A 26223-nucleotide genomic window follows, 5' to 3' on the forward strand; every position below is an offset into this window, starting at 1 on the left:
CTGCAGTAAGGCGGAGAAGGAAAAAGCCCCTGAAAGAATTCCACGACAGACCTGGTGCGGCTGCTGGCCAAAGCCAAGAGGGTAAGGAACGTTTCCCGGGACTAGGTGGGGCAGGTAGTGAAAGAATAAGGGGTCAAGGCCATACCTGCAGAGGGGGCAGCCAGGCCTTTAGGAACATGAGGTAGTTTAAAGCACCCCCTTCCCTTCCAGGAGCTTTGGACTCTAGCCCTCCAGACCTTGGTCAGCCAGGCCACTGATACTCTAAGGGGCAGCTGTGCCACTCTGGGTCTTGGGCTTATTCTGAGGAAACCTGATCTTATTTTGGGAGACATTAAGAGAACCAGGAGTAGAATGTAGGGGCAAAAATTCTGGTCAGCAGATGGGTGAATGGTCCTTCCAGCTGTTTGAGAAAGACTGCAGTTTCTGATTCAGATCTGGAGGTGGAATGGGATGGGGTGGGGAGATAAAAGGGACCTCCAAAGGAGGAGTGTTCATTCTGTTAGCAATCTGGCTTTTGTCCCACTAACCTCTGAAGGTGAAAAGAGAATAAATCAGTAGTGGGCATCAGGATTTAGAACATGACATTTTGTTCAGCTGTTTTTTCAAAGGGTCAGTAGGAAGTCACGTTTATAAGGGAGAGGCAACGAGTGTGAGGAGAGTAAGGAAACTAGGTAGCTGTGAGTCCCAAGATAGCTTGTAGACTAGTCCCGAGGATCAGCTTATCCCCAGGGCTTTGCCTAGGTGAAAAGGTGACAGCGGCAGAAATCAGTACTGGTGGTGTGGATGGCGGGGAGGGGAGGCCCCAGGGTATGATGTGAGAATAGAAACCCTCCTCCCTGAGGACCTGCTTGGAGGGTGGACACCTAACTTAGATTTGGTCACTGTGCCCAACTCTCACTTTCCAAAGAAAAGAGATGGTTAAATCCTCATCTCGTGATCTGTTCCCAATGTCTCACCCACTCTGCTTAAGAAACCTCCTAACACCACTTCCCCTTTTATGGTGTGCTCTTTTACCTGGTAATTCTGTAGCTAGTAAAAGGCAATTTGCTCTCTGACAGACTAATATATGAGTCTGCTGAGAACGTGTGGAAAAAGTAGGGTTGTTGACACCCTTCTCTTTCCACTGAGGTAGTCATCTTTGTCAACATTATGGAAATAGTCATCTCAGCCCCATCCCACCCTCTCCCTCAAAATACAAAAGAACTATCTCTAAACAATGACAGCACGGCAACATTACACATCTTCACATTCTGTAAACTGCAAGGAAATGCACCGGCTGCATTCACACAGAAGCATGTGCATCATGCTGAAGGCCATACATTCAACTCTGTCGTGAAATAAATATATAGAAAAATGAGGTTAAAAAACAAGACAAACAAACAGAGACTCTTCTTGCTGTGGAGGCAACTGGCAACACTGCTCCACAGCCTCCATCTTGGTCTCTCTGGCTCTTTCTTCCGGAGCCTGTCCTGCCCACCCCAGGCGTTAGGGTTGGCCTGAGGAGGGGTGCTGGGGACAGATCACTCCTTGCCCACACTTGTCTTGCAGGAATGCAGCACCACCTTAAAGAGGAGGGGCAGCTGCTCCAGGGGAACATTCACCATCTTTCCTGGGAAAAGGTGGAAAAAGAAGAGTCAGGTTTGGCAGCCAGTGAAATGGTGTGTTTGCCTCCTCTTGGGCTGGGGAAAGGAGAACACTGCCCTTTTGAGTGACTGGGGTGAGGAAGGTGCCAGGACTATTACAAAGGCAAAACAGACTGGGCTAACATTCTAATATGTAGCCCCATTTCAGTGCCCTAGGGAGTCTAGTAATGGTGCAAGCTATAATTATGGCTACTATCCAAAGAATACTGAACTCTGTGGTAGGTGTTTAAATACATTATCTCATTTAATTCTCACAATATTTCTGTGTGATAGATATTACTTTTTATACCCATTTTACAAATGAGGATTCTGAAACTGAGAAGTATTCTTAGATGTCCTCTTAGAGAAACTTATATCCTGTTTCATTTCCTAGCAGAATCTTAACTAGCATTCTATGACACATTGCACTACAGAATGGTATAATGGGAATAAAATGTACTGAGGAGAGAGGCGGAGTTTACAGGGGAAGATAAATTGAGAAATTCAGGGTTAAAATAGGTTTGCTTGTTTTAAGTTGGAGGACTTCTAAGAGCGTGCAGTGTGCTAATATACTCTGTAAATATCTGAGGCTACAGTTTTCCCTGACAGAACCCTAGAGTTACTGGGGAGTATTTTTTTTTTAAATACTGATGACCGGGCTCCACTCCGTTATCAATTAAGTCAGAATCTCTACAGGTGCAACCCAAGCATGGGTATTTATTAAAAGCTTCCCATGTAATTCAAAGGGCTGACAGGGTTGACAACTCTGCCAATTCTGTGGGGGAGAACTTCTCTCTATTAACTTCTATTTCATAAAGCACCTGATTCATATCTCATTTGGAAGAACATAGTTTTGAAAATGCTGAGACGTAAACTACCAAAACACTGCTAAGATTCTACCAGTTTATTTAGGTCCAGGTCCTGTCTCCTAGACTATTCTGTGGCCCAAAAGTTAAAAATTGATTTTACTAGATTGAACCTTTTTTCCCTTCAAAACTGTACTCCTTAATTTTACAGAAACAATCTTAGCCCAGACGTCACAGTTCTTAGTTGCCCCTCAGCATGTGCTAGATAACTGTAAACAAGATTCTTTACCAAATGAAGTAAAACAACAAGAGTAAAAGCCAGGATTTTATGTTGAAATGAACCTATTTAAATGTCAAGAAGCTCAGAAGGGGGTGAAGATCACAAAACAACTACAACAAAAGTTGCTTTGCGAACAAAGCATCTTTGATAATTATTTTAAAGACACCTCTTTAAGTGAAAGATCCTCAAAAACCTACAGGCAATTCTAATCAATAAAATTAATTTTAAAAATTGAGATATAGTTAGTTCACATGCTGTAAAACCCACCCTTTTAAGGTATGTAATTCAGGAAATGAAGTTAATCTGAAAAACTTCGAACCTGTTTCCCCATCCACAGAGTGGTCAACCATAAGTCTTGCAGAAATTGTTCTGAATTGAATAAGAGGCCACCAAGTACCCTGCACTTTACAGGAGCCTAGGAAATGTTAGACTCTCTTCCCTACAAAGAAAAACCAAACTTCTCATTATAATGTAAATTTTTCTGAGGGCAGGGCTAGTACTTCTTTTATTCAGCTGGTGATGGGCCTGGCATCAGCATCCTGAAAACACTGCTTTCCTCATTCCCTTCACAAATTAAGAAAAGCAAGGAAGGATTGGAAGCCCAGGGCCCATTACCTGCAATATAGCGAATCTCAGGTAAGCACATCATGAGGTCAGGAAAACGGTTCGGCTGATGTATATATTTATATTCAGTGAAATCCTGGCAAATGTACCAATATCGTTTGTTCAACTGTTCCAGCTGCGAGGCACTGGTCAGACCCCTGATATCTGTGAAAAAAGACCACAGGAAATGGGAGGGACTTCCGCCAGCTCCTTGAATATGTGTATCTTTCACTGAAAAGTTATTAAACATTGTCTCAACAGGGAATTGTTTTTTTTTTTTCTGACATGGAGGAATTAAAGCTCTGGGTAAGAGAAGAGAAATTAGGTAAATGAAAAAATTATCAAGGACAATCACTTAGACTGAGCCCCTTGAGGGCTAGGCTGTCATCTTTCTCAACTTCATACTCAGCTCCCAGCACAGGGTTTGGCACAAAACAGGTACTAGTGGATGCTAAACAAGAGACTGAATAATTTCCCAATTTATCCTTCACAATAGCTTTAAATTTGCTCTTTGCTGGACCCATTCAGAAATCATGCTGACACCTATATTCTCATGCTTGTACATATACTCACACATGGTCTCCTGTGTGCTTCTACTCAGACTATTCTACCTGGGCCACTGGTATTCTACTGGGTCCCTCCAGTTTTTGTTTTTTTTTTTCTTTATATAAGCATATCTTGTTTTATTGTGCTTTGCTTTACTGTACTTCACAGATACTGCATTTTTCACAAATTGAAGGTTTGTAGCAACTCTGTACCAAGCAAGTCTATCGGTGCCATTTTTCCCAACAGCATTTGCTCATTTCATGTTTCTTTGTCACATTAGGTAACTCTCGCAATATTTCAAAGATTTTCATTATTATAAGATTTGTTATGTGAATCTATGGTCAGTGATTTCTGCTGCTGCTGCTCCTACTGCTAAGTTGCTTCAGTCGTGTCCAACTCTGTGCGACCCTATAATCGTCCCTGGGACTCTCCAGGCAAGAACACTGGAGTGGGTTGCCATTTCCTTCTCCAATGCATGAAAGTGAAAAGTGAAAGTGAAGTCGCTCAGTCGTGTCCGACTCTTCTCGATCCCATGGACTGCAGGCCCACCAGGCTCCTCTGTCCATGGGATTTGCCAGGCAAGAGTGCTGGAGCAGGGTGCCATTCCATTGTAATTGCTTTGGGGTGCCACAAACTGTGCTCATACAAGTTGGTGAACCTAATCAGTAAATGTGTGTTCTGACTGTTCCTTTGGCTGTTCCCCTGTGTCTCTCCCTCTCCTTGGTCCTCCCAATTCCCTGAGAAACAACAATAGTGAAATTAGGCCAATTAATAACTGTACAATTGCCTGTAAGTGTTCAAGTGAAAGGAAAACTCACACATCTCTCAATTTAAATCATAAGCTAGAAATGATTAAGCTCAGTTGAAGAAGGCATGTCAACAGTCAAGATAGGCTGAAAGCTAGGGCTCTTGTGAGTTAGCAAAGTTCTAAAGGCAAAGGAAAATTTCTTGAAGGAAATTAAAAAGCACTACTCCAGTGAACACAAAAATAATAAGAAAGACAGCCTTATTGATAAGCTGATAAGGAGAAAGTTTGAGTGGTCTACATAGAAGATCAAACCATCCACAGTATTCACTTAGACCTAAGCCTCATCCAGAGAAAGGATAACTCCTCTCAATCCTATAAAGCCTAAGAGAGGTGAGGAAGCTGCAGAAGAAAAGTTTGAAGCTAGTAGAGGTTGGTTCATGAGATTTAAGGAAAGATGCTGTCTTCATAAAAGGGTGAGGTGAAGAACCAAGTGCTGACATAGAAGCTGCAGCATTTTATTCAGATGACCTAGCTAATAAGATAATTAAAGAAGATGGCTACACTAAACAAAGATTTTCAATATAGACAAAATAGCCTTATGTTGGAAGAAGATGCTATCCAGGACTTTTCATAGCTAGAGAGGAGAAGTCAATGTCTGGCTTCAAAGGACAAGCTGACTCTCTTGTTAGGGGCTAATGCAGCTGATGACTTTAAGTTGAGGACAATGCTCATTTACCATTCCAAAAATTCTAATGCCCTTAAGAATTACACTAAGTCTACTCTGCTTGTGTTCCATAAATGGAACATCAAAGCCTGGATGACAGCATATCTGTTCACAGCGTGGCTTACTAAATATTTCAAGTCCACTGTGGAGAACTACTCCTCAGAAAGAGATTCCTTTCAAAATATTACTGCTCACTGACAAAGCACCTGTTCACCCAAGAGCTCTGATGGAGATGTACAATGAGATTAACACATCCATTCTTCAGCCCATGGATCAAGGAGTCTTTTCAACATTCATGTCTTACTATTTAAGAAATACATTTCCTAAGGCTATAGCTGCCCGGAGATAGCGATTCCTCTGATGGATCTGGACAAAATAAATCAAAAACCTTCTGGAAAGGATTCACCATTTCAGAGGCCATTCCCAAGTCACTGAAAGAGGTCAACATATCAACATTAACAGGATTTTGAAACAAGTTGATTCCAACCTTCATGGATGACTTTGAGGAGCTCAAGACTTCAGTGGAGGAAGTAACTGCAGATGCGGTAGACACAGCAAGAGAACTAGAATGAGAACTGAAGCCTGAAAATGAGACTGAACTGATGAAATCTCATGAAAAAAATTTTAACAGATGAGTTGCTTCTTATAGATGAATGAAGAAACTGGTTCCTTGAGATGGAATCTACTCCTGGTGAAGAAGCTGTAAAGACTGTTGAAACAGTAACAAAGGATTTATTTACAGTATTACATAAACTTAGTTGATAAAGCAGCAGCAGGGTTTGAGAGTACTGACTCCAATTTTGGAAGAAGTTCTACTGGGGGCAAAATGTTCAAACAGCATTGCATGCTACACAGAATACATTGATGAAAGAAAAAGTCAATTCATGTGGAAAACTTCACTGCTATCTTATTTTGGAAATCACCACAGCTACCCCAATCTTCAACCACCACCACCCTGATCAATCAGAAGCCATTAACACTGAGGTAAGATCGTCCACCAGCAAAGATTATGACTCACTGAAGGCTCAGATGATGGCTAGCATTTTTCAGCAATAAAGCATTATTTTTTGAGGTATATACTCCGTTTTTTAAGACAAAATGCTACTGTACACTTAATAGACCACAGCATAGTATTAATATAAATTTTACAGGCACTGGAAGTCAAGAAATTCATGTGACTCACTCTATTGCAACACTCACTTTACTGTGGTGGTCGGGAACCAAACATGCAATATCTCCAAGGTATGCCTGTAGATGTCTTTCTCATATATGTGTATATATTATATAGTGTGTTCATATACATATAAACACACAATCCTCTTTTTTCATACACAGAATATATTAATAAATATTCTCTATATAAATCTTACCCTGCCTTTGAAGCCTCACTATCAGATTTCTCATTCTCCAAGTAGTTGTTACTGATCTCTTCCCATTTAAGTGGTAGAGGGTGTTTTTTGGTAAGATTTTTTTTTAATGTGGACCATTTTTAAAGTCTTTATTGAATTTGTTACAATATTGCTTCTGTTTCACGTTTTGATTTTTTGGCCAGAAGGCATGCAGGATCTTAGTTCCCTCACCAGGGATCGAACCTGCACCCCCTGCATTGGAAGGTGAAGTCTTAACCACTGGACCACCAGGGAAGTCCCTCTCCCCTCATTTGAGGCTCAAGCAATGTATCAAGTGCCATCCCTGCACTTCTTGAGGCCAGGAGCCTGGGATCTAATTTATTGCGATGTCTTTAATGCTCGACACAGGGCCTGGCCTAAGGGAGGCACACAGAACACCAGACAAATGCATAAAAGGTGCGGAAGCAAGAGGAGGAGGTTTAGTTGGTACCAAGGAAGGAGCTGGCAAAGAGGAGGGGATCAAGAGTCTCTAGACTAGGAAACTGAATACAGGAATAGACCACTGTCCGTGTCACGGGCAGCAAAATAGCCCAGTTCCACTCTGAGAGCAACTCACTCACATGCTATTCTGGAAAAAAGGGAACACAAATTCTCTTGCATATTCTGGTTACCAGCAGCTACACAATGCCAGTTTGCAGGTGATACTCCATGTAAATCACAATCACCACTCTTCTAACTAAAGCCATGCTTGATACGGGCGTGAGTTTCTGGGCACCTCCACTCTGCCCTGAAGGGGCCCGTCAGCTTGCCACAGGTTCCTTATCTCCAGTAGTCTCATCAGTCACTCTGCTCTTCTTCAGTCACTGGTAAACTTGTGCATATTTTAAATGACGCATGTACTGTCCTTGATGTCTGTGCTTAAATGCACTAAAACTGACTAAACAAAGCAAATCCTCTTCCTTCCTCTATGAGTTATAGAGGCTGTGGCATTTAGGTTTGAAGAAAAAAGTTCAAACCATGCCCTGCACTACAGTGGGGCAGGGTGATGAGGAGGGCAGCGCAGGACTTCCAAGATCAGTACCCACATGATGCAACAGGCCTGAGGGTAAAGGGGGTAGGGGGGAAACATGAGGGCAAATATTTGCTGGGCAAAGAAAACTAAGTCCTTTCTTCCTATCCTCAGTTACTCACCTTGATTTAGGAAGTTAATTGCTTTCATGCAAGCATACTCCTCATTGCTCACTTTTAGCTGATGAAACTTGTGATACAGGTAGATGAGCCGCTCAATCACCTCCATCCCTTCATCACTAAATCTGGAAAACAGACACAGGTGTTAATAGTGGGCTCTGACTACCAGTGGAGGTAATGGAAGGGAGACAGAAGTCTCCTACAGCTCCTTAAGGCAGGAAAGAGGTTGAGCTTGGGGGAAATGGAATCCAGAAGCACTTGTGAAGGACAGGTGAATTCATGGTTTCTCTAGAGGCCAAGGCAGCTCATACAAGCTGCTGTTCTCAAGGTCAATTAGGGTCAGTCAAATTCAAGTTCAAATCCTGCTCCATCACATACAAGCTATAAGACTTTGGGAAAGTCCTTTGACCCCTCTAAGTTTTGAGGATCTCTTCTGTAAATAATGGTTGCCTGCTTGTGGTGCAAGGCTCAAAGGGTGCTTGGGATGTAAATGTAGAGAAATACATCATTAAGATACTGCTGTTGTGATGCAGCCTTCAGTAACAACAATGGCAGCTACCATGAGTTGTGACTCTGTGTGTGCAACTGCCACAATGAAGAGAAAAGCTGCTGATTGTATTTAAGTTCACTGTTTCCAGCAGTGAACCTGGCAGGCCTGACTTCAGCTAGGGAGGGAGGGAAACATAAATTGAGCCTCCATGTCATGCCAGTCTCTGTGCTGGGTACTTTATATGTATTATCTCATTTAATTTAATGTTCTCAGCCCTATGGGCTAAGTGAGATTACAATTACCACTGTACAGATGAGACACTAAAGTTTCAAGGAACAGAAACGACTGCTCCATAAGCAAATGGCTAGCTTGGAACAGACTGAGAACCCTGAATCTGGGCCAACTCCCTAAGATCTTGGTTTTCTCAAAATCTGAAGTGGCCTCCATTAGCAGAGAAGACTCAATGCTGGCCATGCTGCATTCTCTGGATGAGAAGTTAGTTCCTTGAGGCAAAGACCAAGTTTAAGGCAAAGGAGCCCTAGGCTGGGGGACTAATATTCCAGGTCTCAGTGGGAAATATCTTATACCAAAAATGGAGATACTCCCAAACCAAGAAGGCAAAGCCTTAGTGGGGGAAAAGGAGTCTATAAAAGCTGGGGTCAGGCCCAGTGTCTAGTCTTCTTGTTCCAGACAGCTGAGTCACAGAGAAGGTGCTTAGCCTCAGAGCTGCTTCCTGGCGACATGTTCAGATCTGGGTACTGTAGCCCCTTGCTAGGCAACAAGGCCCTGTCTGGGTAGGGTCCAGAACTCCTGGGGATATTTTACTGCTGTCTGGGTTCTATTGCTTTCTGTGCTGACTCTGAAGGCTTTGCAAAGGCTTGGCTTCCTGGGCAAGCAGGACATTTTTCTCTTCCCTGGGGAATGTCTGGCTCTTGTTGGGGCCAGTCACCTGCACTTCTCAAGCAGCAGGGGGAGCTGCTGCAGCAGCTGCTCACAATCCAGAGCCCCGCCCCTCGGCCTCAAGGCTTGGCTCCCCGTTCACGATTTGAGCCAGCATGGCTGACTGTTTCTCTCTGGCTCTTGGTCCAGTGGCTTTTACAGCTTTACTAATACTTTCCCAGATTGGTTGGTAGATTTATACTAAATAACCACTATAATAACCATATCTACTCTTCTACTATTTGTTGAGCCTTTGCTACTTCCCAGTTAAGTATTTTACATACATTATTTCATTGGATACTCCCAATAAATTCACAAATTGGATATTATAATCCTCTTTATTCACCCATAGAAACAACAGCTCAAACAGATTATTTACCATACCTTTATTGTGGTCTTATATTTTACCCTCTTGATAATCTGAAAATCTGTGAGATAAGTAATACCACGTTCATGTTAGGGATGAGGATGTAGAAGAGCTATCTTCCCCAAAGTTGCAAGTGAGTAACACAAGTAAGTGGTGGTGGGGCCAAGGATGAACGTTTTCTCATCCCAAGCCTGTTGCTTTCTCAGCATTACATTGTCCATCCCCTGACCGTCTTGTTCTTAACTGGCAACTGGGAAAGGCTACCACAGGGGCCACTGCAGGAGGTCTCTGTTCCCAGAGCAACTCAGTTCAGCGCCCGACCCAGAGTGGGTGCTGTGCACAGAACAGCCCCTCCGCTGCCTCCATGATGCTGAGACCTACAGCAGGCAGTGTGCCTGGGGGTGAAGATCACTCCTCATCACAGTACTTTGCCAGCTACTTCTGTTCTTGAGACGTAAAAGGTCTTTACTGAAAATGCCCACTAGTATCTGTGTGGAGGCGTAGGGAGGAGATGGGATGGGGTAGGGCATGAAAGAGGAGGATGCAAGTAGGGCAGCAGTGTCAGCATCTGTCTGGTGGCCAAGCAGTGTAGCGAGCAAAGATAACGTGCTCTCCCCTCATCAGTAACCTCTTGCCCCAAGTGCTCACTCTGGCTCTGCAGACCCTGCAGGTGTGTGGCTAGCAGCCAGACCCCCAGAGAGCAATGCCAAACCTATTCCTAGTTGAGTCTTGACCTGAGGGACACAAAGGAACTCCCACATGCCTGGCTTGGATATATGACCCAGCTCTGCCCTCTCGCTTGGGGAGAGCACATACCCGTTTTCCCAAGTTTTCTAGGACAGGCAACCATCATGGACCCCTGGCAGTCATGGTTGGGGCCTGGCAGCCAGCCCGGCAGCCCCCACTCAGTCTCCACAGCCTGACTGCAAAGCTTTCCTCCACACCCCGCATCCCACCCCCTGATAAACAAATTGTTCTCTGTTCCATGGGCCTGCTTTCTCCTGCAGCCGTGCCTCCTCCACATCTGCCCACTCCACAGTTCTAACGCCCCTGTATTCCCTGTCTACAAATTATCAGCACTCAAAGGCAGAAAGTTGGACAAACACACCCATTCTTCTTCTAGGTTACCATTATATAAGCATGCTGGGACAAGGAAAACATGCCTGCAAGGATCTCCCAAACCACTGGACCATTCAGTCAGCAATTGAAGCTGACACTGTGTAAGTTATGTCCCATTAAGGGAGCTGAAAGGCCCAGTTGTCTCTTTTTCATTCATCTAAATGCACCTACTCCCAGAGGCAGTCATCGGCCACAGCCTTAGAGGAACTGCCATCTCAGCACTCACATACGGATTCCAAGATGAGAAGACAGACTGTGGCTGCAAGACAGAAAGTCATACTTTTGAGAAGGCTAAAAAATGTAGTAATGTTAGAGTCTGGGCTTTGGAGCACAACAGATCAAGGTGATAATCTCAACTCCATCTCTTTTAGCTTTGCAGCCTTGTGTTTTCACTCTCTGAACCTTTTGCTCCTCATGTGTGGTACAGGGATAATATCAGTATGGTCCCTTAGGGAAGTGGTGAGGACTAAACAAATAATGTTTGCAGAGCACTTAAGATGGATTTTGGCACAATAAACAGTCTCTAATTGTTAGCTATTATCATTGTTAACAGCAGCAGCAGTAGCATCACTTCTTTTATCACAACCAAAAGAAAAAACTGAGTTTCCTTGAACCTACAGCTAGGGCCTTAGCAAGGAAGCTAGGAAGCAACTTTCCAGAGACCTGGCAGAAATGCAGCTAGTGCTCACAAGATAGACATGCCCATTAAAGCCCATCTAGTGCAAGGCATCTTCTCCTAAGAGTGAAGGAGTCTTGATTAGGGCCAGGAGCAGTCACTGGCTGGTGCTACAATCTGCTTTAAATCAAATTCACCCAGCTCACTGTCTGATAACAGCCTGATTAAGGAAAATGGGCACCATAAATTTGATTCAATATTTGAGAAGAGAAAAGGAGGTGGTCATGTATCATCTGAGAAAGTCTTTTCGTGACAGCAGGAACTCACTTGCCTTCAGCAGTTGTGAAAAACTAAAGGCATTTTGGGGGAGTGGGAGTAACGCTGGAGCAGGCAAGGTAGGAAAGAGCTATGGCCAATTACAGACTCCACAGTCTGGGTTTCCAGCAGAGTGGGGACTGCCTTACAGTGATGAGCCAGATTGCAAAGGTTCTTGTACTTCTATTTCCTCTGGACTCCTGGGCAGTTCCACATGTGTCTCACACTCTGAGTCAATCTCAGACAGGCGCATCTCTCTTCCCAGGCTCCATTATCTTGGTTAAGAGAACTGGTGCCCACTTGCCTGGCAGTATCTCAACTTCTTCACTCACTGAGGTTTACCTCCCACTGACTTTACCTCCCTGGCATCTCTTAACTCCATGCTGCCCTCTCTAATCCCATTGTCATCGCTGCCTTGTCTAGGACTTGTTGACATTTCCTGGGCTATGGACCAGCTTCTTACACTGTATTCTAGCTTCACCCATGCAACCCATCCTGAACTCTACAGCCGCAGCAATCTTTGTAAAATGCAACCTGACACGTAATTGCTTCACTTTAAAATGTCCTACGACTTAATACCACTGACATAATAAAATCCAAATTTTTTTAGATTAGCATTTAAGTACCCTGATGACTGTCTTTCTGTCTTTCTCTCCTGTCATTCCTCCCCTCATTTCTCTCATTCCTCCCCTGATTTCTCTCACTCTCAGATGTATTCTCTCTATACTCTAATCCACAGGATTGCATTTTGGTTACATGTTCAAACCACTCACTCAGAATCTCTATAATTTTTAGGACTCTGTGTTATTCTCCTGCCTGCCTCCTATTCTCTCTAATCTGCTTACAAAAATTCCCCTACAAGATGCAGCTCAAACGTCTCCTCTTTGGCAAGCATTCCCTGATCCTGCAAGCAGAGGTACTCGTTCCCTAGTCTATGCTTTCGCAGTCCCTCGTACGGCCTCCTCAATCTCCACTAGTATCACCCTGAACGTAGATTCTATCTGCTTCTATTTGTCCCACAACCCCCTAAATCAAGAATATGAGCTTTCATCTCAGAGTCAGAAACCATGTCTGCCCCATCTGTTATCTCAACACCTCTCCTCCCAGCATACACAATAGGTGCTCAATAAATCAGCGTCACATCAGAAATGACATGCTGAAGTTTAACTTGTATTTTTCCACTGAAGGATTCCATAGTGGAGTGGGAGTACTAACAACAAATCTATTTCTTATCCTCAGAACTCACTTGAGAGCTCAGCTGCAACTCGTGTTTCAAAGTTAGCACTGTTCAACAGAACTTTCTATGATGAAGGAAATGTTCTATTGTATATCTGCAACTGTCTGATACAGCAGCCACTAGCCACATGTGGCTCCAGAGCTCTTAAAATGTGGCTAGTGTAAATGAGGAACTAAATTTTTAATTTTAAGTAATGTAAATAGCCACTTGAGGCTAGCAGCTATTATGCTGGATAGTGGAGCTCTAGATTCTCTCTGATAAGGGCCCTTTGTAGAAAGTAAAACTTCTCTCACTAGTTCAGCTGTTACTGGTCCCTGCCTTGTTCTTTCAGCTCAAAGGATTGGAAAGAGTGGGACAGGGTATTTTTTATGAAACATAAAGCCAGGGAACCCCACAAGGTCAGTGATCCCTGCCTACCTGAAGAGGGTTTGAGAAAATTCATCATCCCACGAAGGGCAGAACACACTTTTTAGACAGCCTCAGGCTGCACTGGTGGATTCTAGGCAAACAGGGAGGCCAAGCTCACTGGGCCAGTTTTGCAAACTCTGACAATACTGGAGCTGGCTTAGGCTATCCAAACACTCAGCTGGCCCAGAGTTACAGAGCAGGAGACAGGAGATTGATGGAAACAAGTGAATTAGAGGCTCAAGACAAGGGGTTAGGTTATCTGCAAAATCAGATAGCTCTGTTTGAGGACAAATGTCAGCTGGGTTAAACCTCCTGTCATTTATAGATTACCATCAAGCCAGTAAGCATCATTAATAAGGAAATATTAGAAAACTAGTGGAGAATGTACCTAGACTCTTCCCTCCCTCAGCTATGCAAAGGGCCCTTGAAGGTGCTGGAGCTTTGTTCCCAGCCTAAGTCTCTGCTTATTACTATGATTAAGTGGCAGAGGGAGATGTGCAAGAGAAGTTTGGGGGCTGGTATTCCACCTTCTCCAGCTTCCTTCCATGGAGGTACTTTTTCTTCTCTTTCTTGGTGTTCTAGAATGTCATGACTTCCATTATTTTGAACTGTCTAGTAAAGGTGAAATATTAAAATAGGATTTAAACTTTGTTTTTCACATAAATAAGTCAGCAAGTCAGAAATGTATCAATGGATCTTTTTTTTCCTGATTTTGGGGTGTCACCTGCTCTAGGCAAGGAGGTCAGAAGGATCCTAGTCAGTGGAAAACATCAAGGAAGCAGAGTTCAATATTTCAGTCCCATGATCTTATCTTACTGCATCTGAGATACAGTGAAAGAGCCTAAGATTTCAATTGGGCAGGCACGGATTCAAATATAGACACTGGATTCAAATCTAAAACCCTCAATGGCAAGTCCCTCCAAACTTCAGTTTTCTCACCTATAAAATGGGCATAACAACACCTACAATGATAGAGGCTGTAAAAAAGAAAGACAATAATGTAAAATACCAAGCCCAGTGCTTGGCACACAGTAGGTATTACAATAACTCCAGGGTCCTGTTCTTGGATTGTAAATGATAGCTCACAGCCCCTCACCTAACAGGAAAATTTCGGATTTCTGTTTCTTCCAGATACATTAACTCAGTAATCCAGATGTGATCAAAGTAACAGCTTAGCACTTGCTAAGTTTTGCTGCACATTATCATTTTTTCCTCGCAACTACCCTGTTGGGGCAGTTATTGTCACTACCCTACTTTATGAATTCAGAACTTAAGGATGAGAGATATGACCAAAGTTACAAGTTAGTCAGCATCTGAGTGAAGATTCATGTCCATCCCTGGGTGGCTTTAATGCTCATCCTGTGGAGTGCCAGGCACCCTGCCTTGCAGAGATGACAATGGTCTGGTTGCCTGAGACTTCCTCCCCAGCAAGGAGCTCTCACCTGTGTAGTTCTTCATCTGAGGGTGAGTACTTAGCAGTGACATCAGCCAGCTCCCCGAAGATCTGCTTGCTGTAAACAGTGAGGGAGGAGAGCAGGATTAATTCCTGCCACGTAGAGCTCAGGAGGCACGTGTAATCCTTGATTGAGAGCTCGCAGAAGAAAGGCAGTTTCTTGATCCAGGCAATCTGCCTGAAAAGCAGCTCGTCAGCCAGGCGGCAAAGCAGGGCAAATAGCTCTGCTTGAGTCACAGCATATCTGGAGGGGGTATGGAGAGGGGAAAGTTACTTCTAGTGGCCAAAGCAGTGAGGATGGGGGCCAAGGAGGAGGATACTCCTAAGGGCACAAAGGGTCTCTGGCAGTGGGCTCCTTGCCCTTGACCATGGATCTCCAGCTCCATTCAATTCAGTCTAATGATAAAAGGATAGGACTGGGGCCCGCAGCAAGCGCAGGGCTGGAGGGGCAGGTTTGGTAAGAAAAGGTTACAAAGGGGAAAGGAGGCTTAGACATTTGAGCAGTTGTCAGGAGTATGACTTCTAATGTCGGTGTCCACTAATGCTTCACGTGTTACAAAAAAATTCCCAGTCATTCGTGCACCAGTTTTGGCAATGAAAGCTCCATTAGGGTACATCTGGTGCCCACTCAATACATGGGTTGATGTGAAACTGAGCCTCGGGGCGAGATAGCTGAAAGAGAATACAATGCATTCAGAAGCTTTTCTTGCTCTCACTGCACCCCCTGGTGGTGAGAGTTTAGGAAACTAGAGTTGCTCGACCCTTCTAAGCTACTGTGCAATGGAAGGAAGGAACAGGGCCTTCCTTATCTCTCGGCTGGAGGAAATAGGGCCCCAGTTTTTTTCCTCAAAGCCCTGTGGTGTGACTCTTCTCCAAACCCCCACACCCGATATGTAAAGGTTTGATGATGGCTTCATGGGGTCGCAAAGAGTCGGACATGACTGAGTGAGTGACTGAACTGAACTGATGATGTCTTCCCTATAGGAAGATAAGTGAATTTCCTCTTCTGAAACTGGAGACTAGCTTAAGAAATCTCAGGGTATCTTGGGCAGGCAGGGCAAAGGAGGAAATCTAAGCTTAATAACACTGAAAGAGCCTATGGTCCAGGTCAAATGTAGGCCTGAATGGCCGAACTATTATCTACTCAGGCAGAGCTGACAGGATTGAGAGTATTTCTTCCACTCACTCAGGCCTGCACACAGGGCACATGGCACTAGGCTACCCCAGAGTATGTTGACTAGGGACACAGACGGGCCACAACTATGTTAAGAAGCCTAAACCTAATGTATGATTATATCCAGAATTACAGCTCATCTCTGGCACAGAAGCGCTCAAACCCATTCCAAGGTCTGGCTTACCTAAGTCCAACCAGAAACAATAGCCCTTTAATCCCAGTTCCATAGGAAAAGATAAATAGCCCCAGTTCTATGAGAAAAGATGTTCAAGAGAAAAATCAAGAGCCACTGACTTCGATGAGCACAGATTTGTCCTCTGATGGCTGAGTCATCACTTCTTATACCCTGACTCATTGCAAAGCCTGGGGTAGAGAAGCCTGGGATGAAGGTAGGGGGTGGGGAAGGGACCACACTGAAGCTGCAGGGCTACAAACAGCAAGGCTCACTCACCCGTCCTCAATCAACATGGGTGTGCCCAGTGGCTCCAGGTCCTCGGCTGACACCAGCTGATGAATCAGACTGTATGACTGGGGATCCAGGCTTCGAGCTTGTGGGGGCAGAAGTGGTGAGTGGGCAGAATAGCTAAAAAGGTGCGGTATATATTGATAGTGTGGAGGCACAGACATCCCCATGTACTGATCCCTGAACGCCACGAATCCATTTAGTTCCACAGACCTGCTGGAGAGAAAAGTCTCATGTCAAGCAGAACCATCACAGGTCCACTGCCTCCTCAGAGGAAGTGAGCCAGGAGGTGGCTCAGGTGTTCTCTGGCTATGCTCTTTGTCTTCAGTAAGCCAGGACCATAGTCAATGGTAACACGTATGTCTCCCCTACTTAATGGGGACTCTGTGCAAGTGTGTATAGGCGTGGCTCACCTTTGGATACTTAGGACCTGGCAGAGTTGTACTGAATAAATATTGATTACATGATCTCTTTGCCACATTTGGGGAGTTTCACAGAATATTCATAGACTGTGATGACAAAGGTGAGTGTTTATATTTTATACTGCTAGGACAACTAAGTCAGAGATAGGCTAAGTGTCTCACCAGACCACAAAACAAATCAGCACCAAGCAAAGAACCTGGCATGTGGCAACAACTCCCTGGACATTCAAAGGAAGGAACACACTAGGGAACAAATCAATGAATAAAAACGATAATGAAATATCAACAGAAAGGCACATTCTTATCTTCCCCTCTTTTTGGAGAAATCTAACCATTCAGTCAACTAATATTATCTAGATGAATCTCCTGTAACAGGGCTGGCAAACTACGGCCCATGGCCTGTTTTGGTAAATGAAGCTTTATTAGAATACAGCCATGCTCATTCATTTACCTGTCTCTGGCTGCTTTTGCATGACAATGGCAGAACTGAGTAGCTAAGACCTAGAATGTACGGCCAGCAAAGCCTAAAATATTTATTATTTGGCCTTTATAAAAAATGTCCTATTGCAGAGATTTCTGGAGAAAAGAATCTTCCTTGGTGATGGTTGGTTATATTTCACACCTAACAGCTAACTTAAGATACCATTCTAGAACCAAGAGTCTTCAAAAACGGTTATTTCATGACACCAGCAAATCTGACTAACTTGAAAAGTTTTCACTGTTTCTTAAAATTTATAATGTGAAAATCTTCATTCTTGCTGAGGCAGAGAAATGATAGCTTAGTCCAATACTGTTAATTCCCACCTCCCCAAGTGAAAAAATAACCAAGAGAAAAGAGCTAGAATTAAATTGTCATTCTGTTAGGTGAAGAAAGTATGGACACAAATAGTGGCTACAGCACTTTAGCAGTCTGCAAGAGAATGTCAACATTTTCAGGTCTTTAGCTAAAATGTGGCTGCAAAATGCTGCTTTGCATTATCCTGACTCCTACCCCAAAAGACTGAGGAGGCAAGAGTACAGTGGCCGAGAAAGATGGGTAGGAATACCAGCCCAGCCCAGAAGCTGCTTGCTTATGAGTCCACTCTTTGAGTGACCCCCAGAGGCTGCTGGGTTTGCCTTGAAGCTCACCTGGAGGAGAGTGTGGAGCCGGGTGAGGGCTGGTTGCTCTCCGAAGCCCTGTTCCCTGGGGAACTGTGGTCGCTGTCACCATGGTTGATCCAATGATTGGCCTCTTCCTCAAATTCTTGCCCAGACATAATCCTTTCGATCTCTTCCTCTGATATCTTTGATAAGGTATTGATATATGTTAGACTGAATGCTCAGGATGCCCTCTGTTCCTTTTTTAGGACTGAGAACTTATTTAAACTTCATGGGGATTCCTAGAACTCTCTAGAGAGAAAACCAGATTTCCTCCCCTCCACCCCCATACTTCAGGTCTTTCTCTCATAATCTTAGGACAGCTTGGCTGTTTGCCTACCAGCACTATGGCTCACCATAGCCTTCCTTTTGCCCATTTCCCCTCCTCTCAAGCCACAAAGCCTCTAGGTTCCTCATCATTCCTCTTTGTCCTTCATCTAGTCTTTCCTACGGTTGAAACACCACTCTTCAACAGCAAACTCCTACTTGCCCTTTAAGATCCAATTCAAATGTCACCTTCGTTTTGAATCCTTCTATTACTAAGCACAGATAGACTTTTATGTCTTTCTTCTATCCACTCATATAACTCTGTGTATTTGAGACACAGAATAGCATAACAGTTAAGAGTTTGAATTTTACAGTCAAATCACCTTTGTTCTAATCCAGGTTCTGCCACTTTCTAGTTGTACCATCTTAGAGCAAGTCATATAATTATGTAAACCTAAGTTCCTTCATCTATATAGTGGAGAGAATAACAGTAAGTATCATATAGGATTGTTGTGAGGATTAAATTAGTTAATATATTAACACATGTTTAGAAAAGAGCCTAGCAGATAGTAACTATTCTAGAAGGTTGACAATGATATCTTCATTACCACTGGATAACGTATCACAAAAATATCCCCAATAAGACCTTAGACTATGACAGAATCTAGAAGAAAGCAGTACTCAAATAAATGCATGATGGATAAATGAATAAATGTCCACTTATTAAGTACTGACTATATACCTTTACACTAGTTTTCTTAGTAAGAAAGACATTTCTAAGCCTATTGAATTAAAGAAATTATAGCTCCAACAAGCAAACTGACCTGCCCATGTCTGAGCAGGAGTTTGAGGAAGAGGCCGGAGCAGCCATGTATGCAGTCCACTGCTCTAACTACAATGCCATACCGGGAGTGGACGGGCACTTCTTCCATAAAGTGTTTACCCCAGGGTTGAGGCCAAGGTGGCTAAAGTCAGCACACAAAATCAGAGTGAGTGTTGAGTAGGAAGAATCAGATGAATTTTTGCTTTTTGTTCCTAAGAAAAGCCTGGGAGGACATTTTCTCCCCAAGTCTATCTGACTCAAAATTGCGTACTTCTTTGTTGCAGCAGCCTATGAGGGAACCTAGGGCTGCTCCAGTCATAAACACAGGAGACATTTAGAACTGGAAGTCAGCCAGCACAGAGGACTTGGAGGGAAAATGAGAAATGTTTACCTGGTGCTCAAGCTGAGTGATTGGTTTTAAGTAGCTTGGACTGTATATTGAATTAGAGGGTTTGTCTTTTTTTATTCAGTCACATGTAGCCAGGAAAAAAAACCCCAAAAACCAAACCAACCCAAATCTTTTTTCTTAGAAGTCTGTAGAACACAGAACATTGTTTACATTTTATGAGACACGTGAAGACAAATGGTGCCATCAAATTACAAAATATCTACTGAGGCCCTGAATGTGTAGCCTCAGCGATGGTGGTGAAAGCAAGACCAGAACATGGAGGGCATGAGAGTACTTGAGTTTGGTAAGAAGGGCCAGTTATGGTAAAATCACGCTGATCCTGGCTGGACTCAGTTGGACTGTAGCAGTCCCTCCCTGTGGGTCCCCTGGGACACTAAACAACCACTAATGCATTGAACAGGAGATGGGGCGTGTGGGAGTGCCTGAATCTGGGTTTAAATCTCATCCACATGTCCTCTCTGGGTACTTACTGTCGAGCAAATCATTCAAGTTCTCTGAACCTTAGCTCCCTCATCAGTAAAACAGAGGTAATAACACTCCCTCTTAGCTCCTGGTTCCCTCACTAGATGCTGGAGCAAACCTCACTATCTTGCAGGTTTAAGTCAGATAGACTTGGAAGGTTAATCTAAGATAAAGTTATTAAGTGCATGAGCACAACAGGTCCTCAATAAGTGGAAATTCTATTCCTTCTAAGTACAATTAATGACTTGGAGATAATAGCTCTCTATTCCTAACATACCACCTAGAAACAGAAAAAGACTAAAAGGAAAATTATATGCCCAGTATCAAAACCACAAATGCAATGACAGATGAAACAGATTTTTCGGCGCATCAGCTTCCTCAATTCTGGAGAGAACAGAGAGTCTGTAGATATAAATGACTGAAGATCCCTTAGCATGACAAAGGAACATTAGGTAATACTGAGGAAGGTTTTTCATTGAGGAAATGCTTAAGAATTCTTCCCAATGGATAAACTTTCTATTGTATCTAAATACAAAAAGAACGAATACAAATAAAGACTATATGTGAAAAGCCCATAGCTAGTATCATACCCAATGGTAAAAAATGGACAGCTTTTCCTCTAAGATCAGGATCAAGGCAAGGATGCCCACTCTTACCACATTTATTCTAGATATTACTGGAAGTCCTCGCAGAGCACTAGGCAAATTAAAAAAAAGAAAGAAAAGCCATTCAAGTTAGAAAGGAAGAAGTAAAACTATTTCTGTTCACAGAAGACATAGTCTTTCTATGTCTTAAAGATGTCACCAAAAAGCTATTAGAACTAATCAAAGAAATCAGCAAGGCTGTAGGATACAAAGCCAACATGGAAAATTCGTTGCATTTTTATATACTAACAATGAATTACCTGAAGAGAAAATTAAGAAAGCAATCTCATTTATAATAGCATTAAAAAAGAATAAAATACTTAGGAATAAACTTAACTAAGGAGGTGAAAGAAATTCAAGACACAAATAAATGGAAAGAGATCCTGTGTTTATAGATTAAAAGACTTAACATTGTTAAAAACTACATACTATCCAAAGTGTCCTATAAATTCAATGCAATCCCTATCAAAATTCGTGGCATTTTTTCTGCAGAAAAAAAAAATCCTAAAGTTCATATGAACCCCACACAGCCAAAGAACCCCACACAGCCAAAACAATCCTGAGAAAGAACAACAAAGCTAGAGGCCTTGCATTTTCTGATTTCAAAACATATTACAGAGCTAAAGTAATCAAACAGTAAAGTGTTGGCACAGGAAAGACATACAGATCCCCCAAATAAGCCCAGACATACAGTCAAAATATCTTTGACAAAGTTGCCAAGACTACACAATGGGAAAAGGAGAGTCTCTTCAACAAGTGGTGCTGGGAAAACCAGCTATCCATATGCAAAATAATGGAATTAGAGTTTTACCCACAGTATATGCAAAAAGCAACTCAATGGATTAAAGACAAACATAAAATTTTAAAAATTCCTAAAAGCAAACATAGAGAAAAAGTTTCTTGACACTAATTTTTTTTAAATTGAAGTATAGTTGATTTACAACGTTGTGTTAGTTTCAGGTTTATAGCACAGCGATTCAGTATTTTTGCAGAGTCTATTCCATTATAGGTACAAGATAATGGGTATAATTCCCTGGGCTACAAAGTATTATCCTGTTGCTTATCTATTTTATATATAGTAGCTCGTATGTATTAATCCAATAACCCTAATTTATCAATGAATTTGTGACTATGACACCAAAGCAAAAACAGACAAATGGAATTACATTAAACTAAAGACTTCTCCAAAACAAAGTCAACAAAGTGAACAGGCACCCTCCAGAAAATTTTTACAAACCATATATCTGATAAAGGTTAATATTCAAAATATATAAGGAGTTCCTACAACCCAATAGTCAATTAAACCAATCGGCCTGATTAAAAAATAGCAAAATACTTAATAGACATTTCCCCAAAGAAAACAAATGAATACCCAAAAGGCATATAAAAAGATGCTCTATGTCACCAATCATCAGGGAAATGCAAATCAAAGCTGTAATGAGAGATCACCTCATACCTATTTGGATGGCCAGAATCAAACAAACAACTACACAAACAAAAACTCCCAAGAAAACAAGAAGTGCTGGAGAGGATGGGGAAAACTAGAACCCTGTGCACTTGGGTGGGTATATAAAATGGTGTGGTGACTACGTAATAATAGTATGGAGGTTTCTCAAAAACTTAAACACAGAATTACCATATGACCCAGTAATCCCACTTAGGTATTTATCCAAAAGAGTTGAAACTAGGATCTTGAAGAGATATTTGCATTCCCATGTTCACTGTAGCCAAGGCCACTGTCACTACAGCCAAGAGGTAGAAACACTCTAACTGCCCATCAGTGGATGAATAAACAAAATGTGCTATATATTACTTACAATAACCAGGCCGTGGAAGCAACCTAAATGTCCATCAACAGAGGAATGGATAAAGGTGTGGTACACATATACATATACACGGTGGAATATTATTCAGCCATAAAAAAGAATGAAATAATGCCATCTGCAGCAACATAGATGGGACCCAGAGATTGTCATACCGAGTGAAAGTAAGCCAAAGAAAGACAAATATCATATGATATAGCTTTTGTGTGGAATCTAAAAAAATAGTACAAATGAACTTATGTAGAAAACAAACTTATGGTTACCAGGGGGATAATGGGTGGGGGAAAAATTGGGAGACTGGGACTGAGAATCTCCTACACTAGTACTTATCTATAAAATAGATAACTAAAAAGGGACCTATTTTACAGTACAGGGAACTCTACTCAACACTCAGTAATAGCCTATATTGGGAACAGAATCTAAAAAAAGAGTGGATTAATTCACTTTGTTGTACAACAGAAACACAACATTGAAAATCAACTATACTCCAATAAAAATTAAAAGCAAAAACCATAGAGCAAAAACAAAAAACCCAAAATGTGCTATGTACAAAAATGGAGTATTACTCAGCTTTAAAAAGGAAGGAATCCTGTCACGTGCTACAACATGGATGAATCTTAAGGACATTATGCTAAGTGAAATAAGGCAATCACAGAAGGACAAGTGCTGCATGATTCCACTTGTATGATGTATCAAAAGTTGTCAAACTCTTAGAAGGGGAAAGTAGAATGATGGTTGTCAGGGATTGCGGGGAGGGAGAAATATGGAGTTACTATTAAAGTTTCAGTCACAAGCTTTAAAAAAAGTTCTAGAGATTTGCTATACAAAACGTGCATATAGTTGACACTACTGTATTGTACACTTAATTTGTTAGGGAGGTATATTTCATGTTATATGTTTTTATCACACAAAATAGAGCACATATGAATGCAGACTGAAATATATTAATTTGCAAGACATATACATGATTTGAATAAATGAATAAAAGTTTTGATTAAACAGAGACTCCAACTGAGTGCATATGTATACCAGGCTCACATGACAGAAAACCCTCCCATACATCATCAGTGTATGTCTTAAGACAATTCTGAATTCCTGTCTTTCTCTCATTCCCCCACATTCAATTGGATAACTCCTACCAATTTTACCTATTAAATATTTCTTGCATCTATTCCCTTTCCTCAATCTGCACTATTACTGCCCTACTTGAAACCACAGTCTGTATCTCTTGCCTGGACTTCTGTAACATTCTCCCCCTGCCCCCTGCTTTTTTCTTGGGGGGATCACATGGTATGTGGGATCTTATCTCCCCAACTAGGGATAGAACCCACATCCCCTGCAATGGAAGCATGGAGCCTTAACCACTGGATCACGAGGTAAGTCCTATAAAACCCTTTTAACTGCTTTTTCTTTGCCACAAGTTTCACCTACCTTTAACCCAGCTCTTCAAAAACATGTCTTTCCCACTAGACTGAGTTTACAGTACAGGGAGTCTGGTAAACAGTTTAAGTACTACTGAGTAAATGTTTGTGGGACTGAATGTGTATTACCTTCCTCACTTTACAAATAAGGCAATGAACTTTAGGTGGAAATAACCTTTAACAACATTGAATAGCTAAGTAGTCTTGCTGATTTCTGCCAGACTAACTACAACCCACAACCTTAAGTGACTGACATAAAAATCCTCTGGGAAATTCCCTGGAAGTCTAGTGGTTAGAACTCCATGCTGTCACTGTTGAGGGCCTGGGTTCAATCCCCGGTCAGGAAAGTAAGATCCCACAAGCCACGTGGGCAAAAAGTTAACAAATAAATTATCCTCTGGATGCTTTAGAACCAGAATTTGGTTTACCTTCTGTAAAAATCCTTTAAGCAAGTTGAGGGATCACAAGAACTTTAATCATTATCTTTTATATATTTAAGATTTTCAAAACACATTCATACCCAGGTTCTAAAAGCAGTTTAACAGGAATGAAAGTAAAGTTGGCTCCCCACCAGAAGCAGATAGGAGGATCAAGGTGAGCAGCTTCAGGAGCATCTGGAGGCTTCAGCTTCCAGGGTGCACCACACAGAGTAAGACCCAGAACTCACCTGGACTGGCCCAATGCTCTTATTCCGGCCTCCAGGCATGCCATCTTCTCTGATTGCTGGAAGTAAATATAAAATAGTAAGAAGCATGCCCACAAGAGACTAGGCACAAAAAGAAAACTTATTTGGCCAAAAGCACAAGGTAGTAATTGGTGAAGCTAAGATTAAAACACAGGTCTTTCTGGACCCGAAGCACATATTCTTTCCATCATAGGCAGCAGATACTCTTGGGCTTCCAAGGCACTGGATACACACACTGTATACATTCAATATGCTCAACAAACACGATGGCATTATTAGTAGTCCTACAGCTACAAATATCCCACCAGGATGATGAATTTGAAAGCCTTGATAAATTCAAGAAGGTTCAGTTCAGTTCAGTCGCTCAGTCGTGTCCGACTCTTTGCGACCCCATGAATCCCAGCACGCCAGGGCTCCCTGTCCGTCACCAACTCCTACAGTTTACCCAAACTCATGTCCATTGAGTCGGTGACGCCATCCAGCCACCTGATCCTCTGTCGTCCCCTTCTCCTCCTGCCCTCAATCCCTCTCAGCATCAGTCTTTTCCAATGAGTCAACTCTTCTTATGAGGTGGCTAAAGTATTGGAGTTTCAGCTTCAGCATCAGTCCTTCCAATGAACACCTAGGACTGATCTCCTTTAGGATGGACTGGTTGGACCTCCTTGCAGTCCAAGAGACTCTCAAGAGTCTTCTCCAACACCACAGTTCAAAAGCATCAATTCTTCGGTGCTCACCTTTCTTCACAGTCCAACTCTCACATCCATACATGACCACTGGAAAAACCATAGCCTTGACTAGATGGACCTTTGTTGGCCAAGTAATGTCTCTGCTTTTGAATATGCTATCTAGGTTGGTCATAACTTTCCTTCCAAGGAGTAAGAGTCTTTTAATTTCATGGCTGCAATCACCATCTGCAGTGATTTTGGAGCCCAAAAAATAAAGTATGACACTGTTTCCACTGTTTCCCCATCTACTTCTGGAGACAAAAAGAATATTTCCATTTTTAAATACAATATTTTTACTTTCAGGTTAGGTTATCCAATCTATAAAGTCCTTAGGGCATGGTTGGTTGACTGTAAAGGTAAAGGCTCCAAGCCTAACAGTTACCTGGGATAACTGAAAGGTTGACAGGAAGTTCATTTTCCTTAAAGCAGACATCATTCTTGGTCTTAGAAGAATACACATTCCAACTCAGACAAACTTGAGTCTAAATCCTGTTTTTGCCAGGTCTGAGTAATTACAAACAAGTTTCTTCATCTCTCTGAATTTCAGTTTTACAGAAAAACAAAGAGGAATATTAGAACCTGTCTTATGGGGAACTGTGAGGGTTATACATAATTTAGCTAAAGCTCCAAGAATAGGACTTGGCATTTCCTGGTGGGTCAGAAGGCAAAGAATCTGCCTGCCATGGAGGAGCCCTGGGTTTGATCCCTGGGTTGGGAAGATCCCCTGGAGAAGGAAATGGCAACCCCACTCCAGTATTCTTGCCTGGGAAATCCCATAGACAGAGGAGCTTGGTGGGCTGCAGTCCATGGGGTTGCAAAGAGTTAGATACGATTGAGTGACTACTTTCCACTTACGAAGTAGGAGGTAACAGTCTATTTTAAAAGGCTACTGTGAATTGGGGGCAAGAAACATATACAGCTAGATATATATTACCTAGAGACATGATGGTTGTTCTCT

At 42.4% G+C, this 26223-nt stretch overlaps 1 protein-coding gene across 1 annotated transcript in view; it reads right to left on the reverse strand.

Moving 5' to 3' along the window:
• Positions 1–1520: 1520 nt before the first annotated feature.
• Positions 1521–26223, reverse strand: part of NR6A1 (nuclear receptor subfamily 6 group A member 1) — a 212964-nt gene continuing 188261 nt past the window's right edge. Inside the window, exons 6-12 of the mRNA XM_052648702.1 lie at positions 24523–24578; positions 17998–18152; positions 16436–16660; positions 14800–15054; positions 7870–7991; positions 3324–3476; positions 1521–1609 (exon numbers count right to left, since the gene is read on the reverse strand). Of these exons, the coding sequence (XP_052504662.1) occupies positions 1521–1609; positions 3324–3476; positions 7870–7991; positions 14800–15054; positions 16436–16660; positions 17998–18152; positions 24523–24578 (1055 nt within the window). The remainder of the gene's footprint in view (positions 1610–3323; positions 3477–7869; positions 7992–14799; positions 15055–16435; positions 16661–17997; positions 18153–24522; positions 24579–26223) is intronic.

The sequence above is a fragment of the Budorcas taxicolor genome, chromosome 11 (genome assembly GCF_023091745.1).
Source record: "Budorcas taxicolor isolate Tak-1 chromosome 11, Takin1.1, whole genome shotgun sequence".
Lineage (NCBI taxonomy): Eukaryota > Metazoa > Chordata > Mammalia > Artiodactyla > Bovidae > Budorcas > Budorcas taxicolor.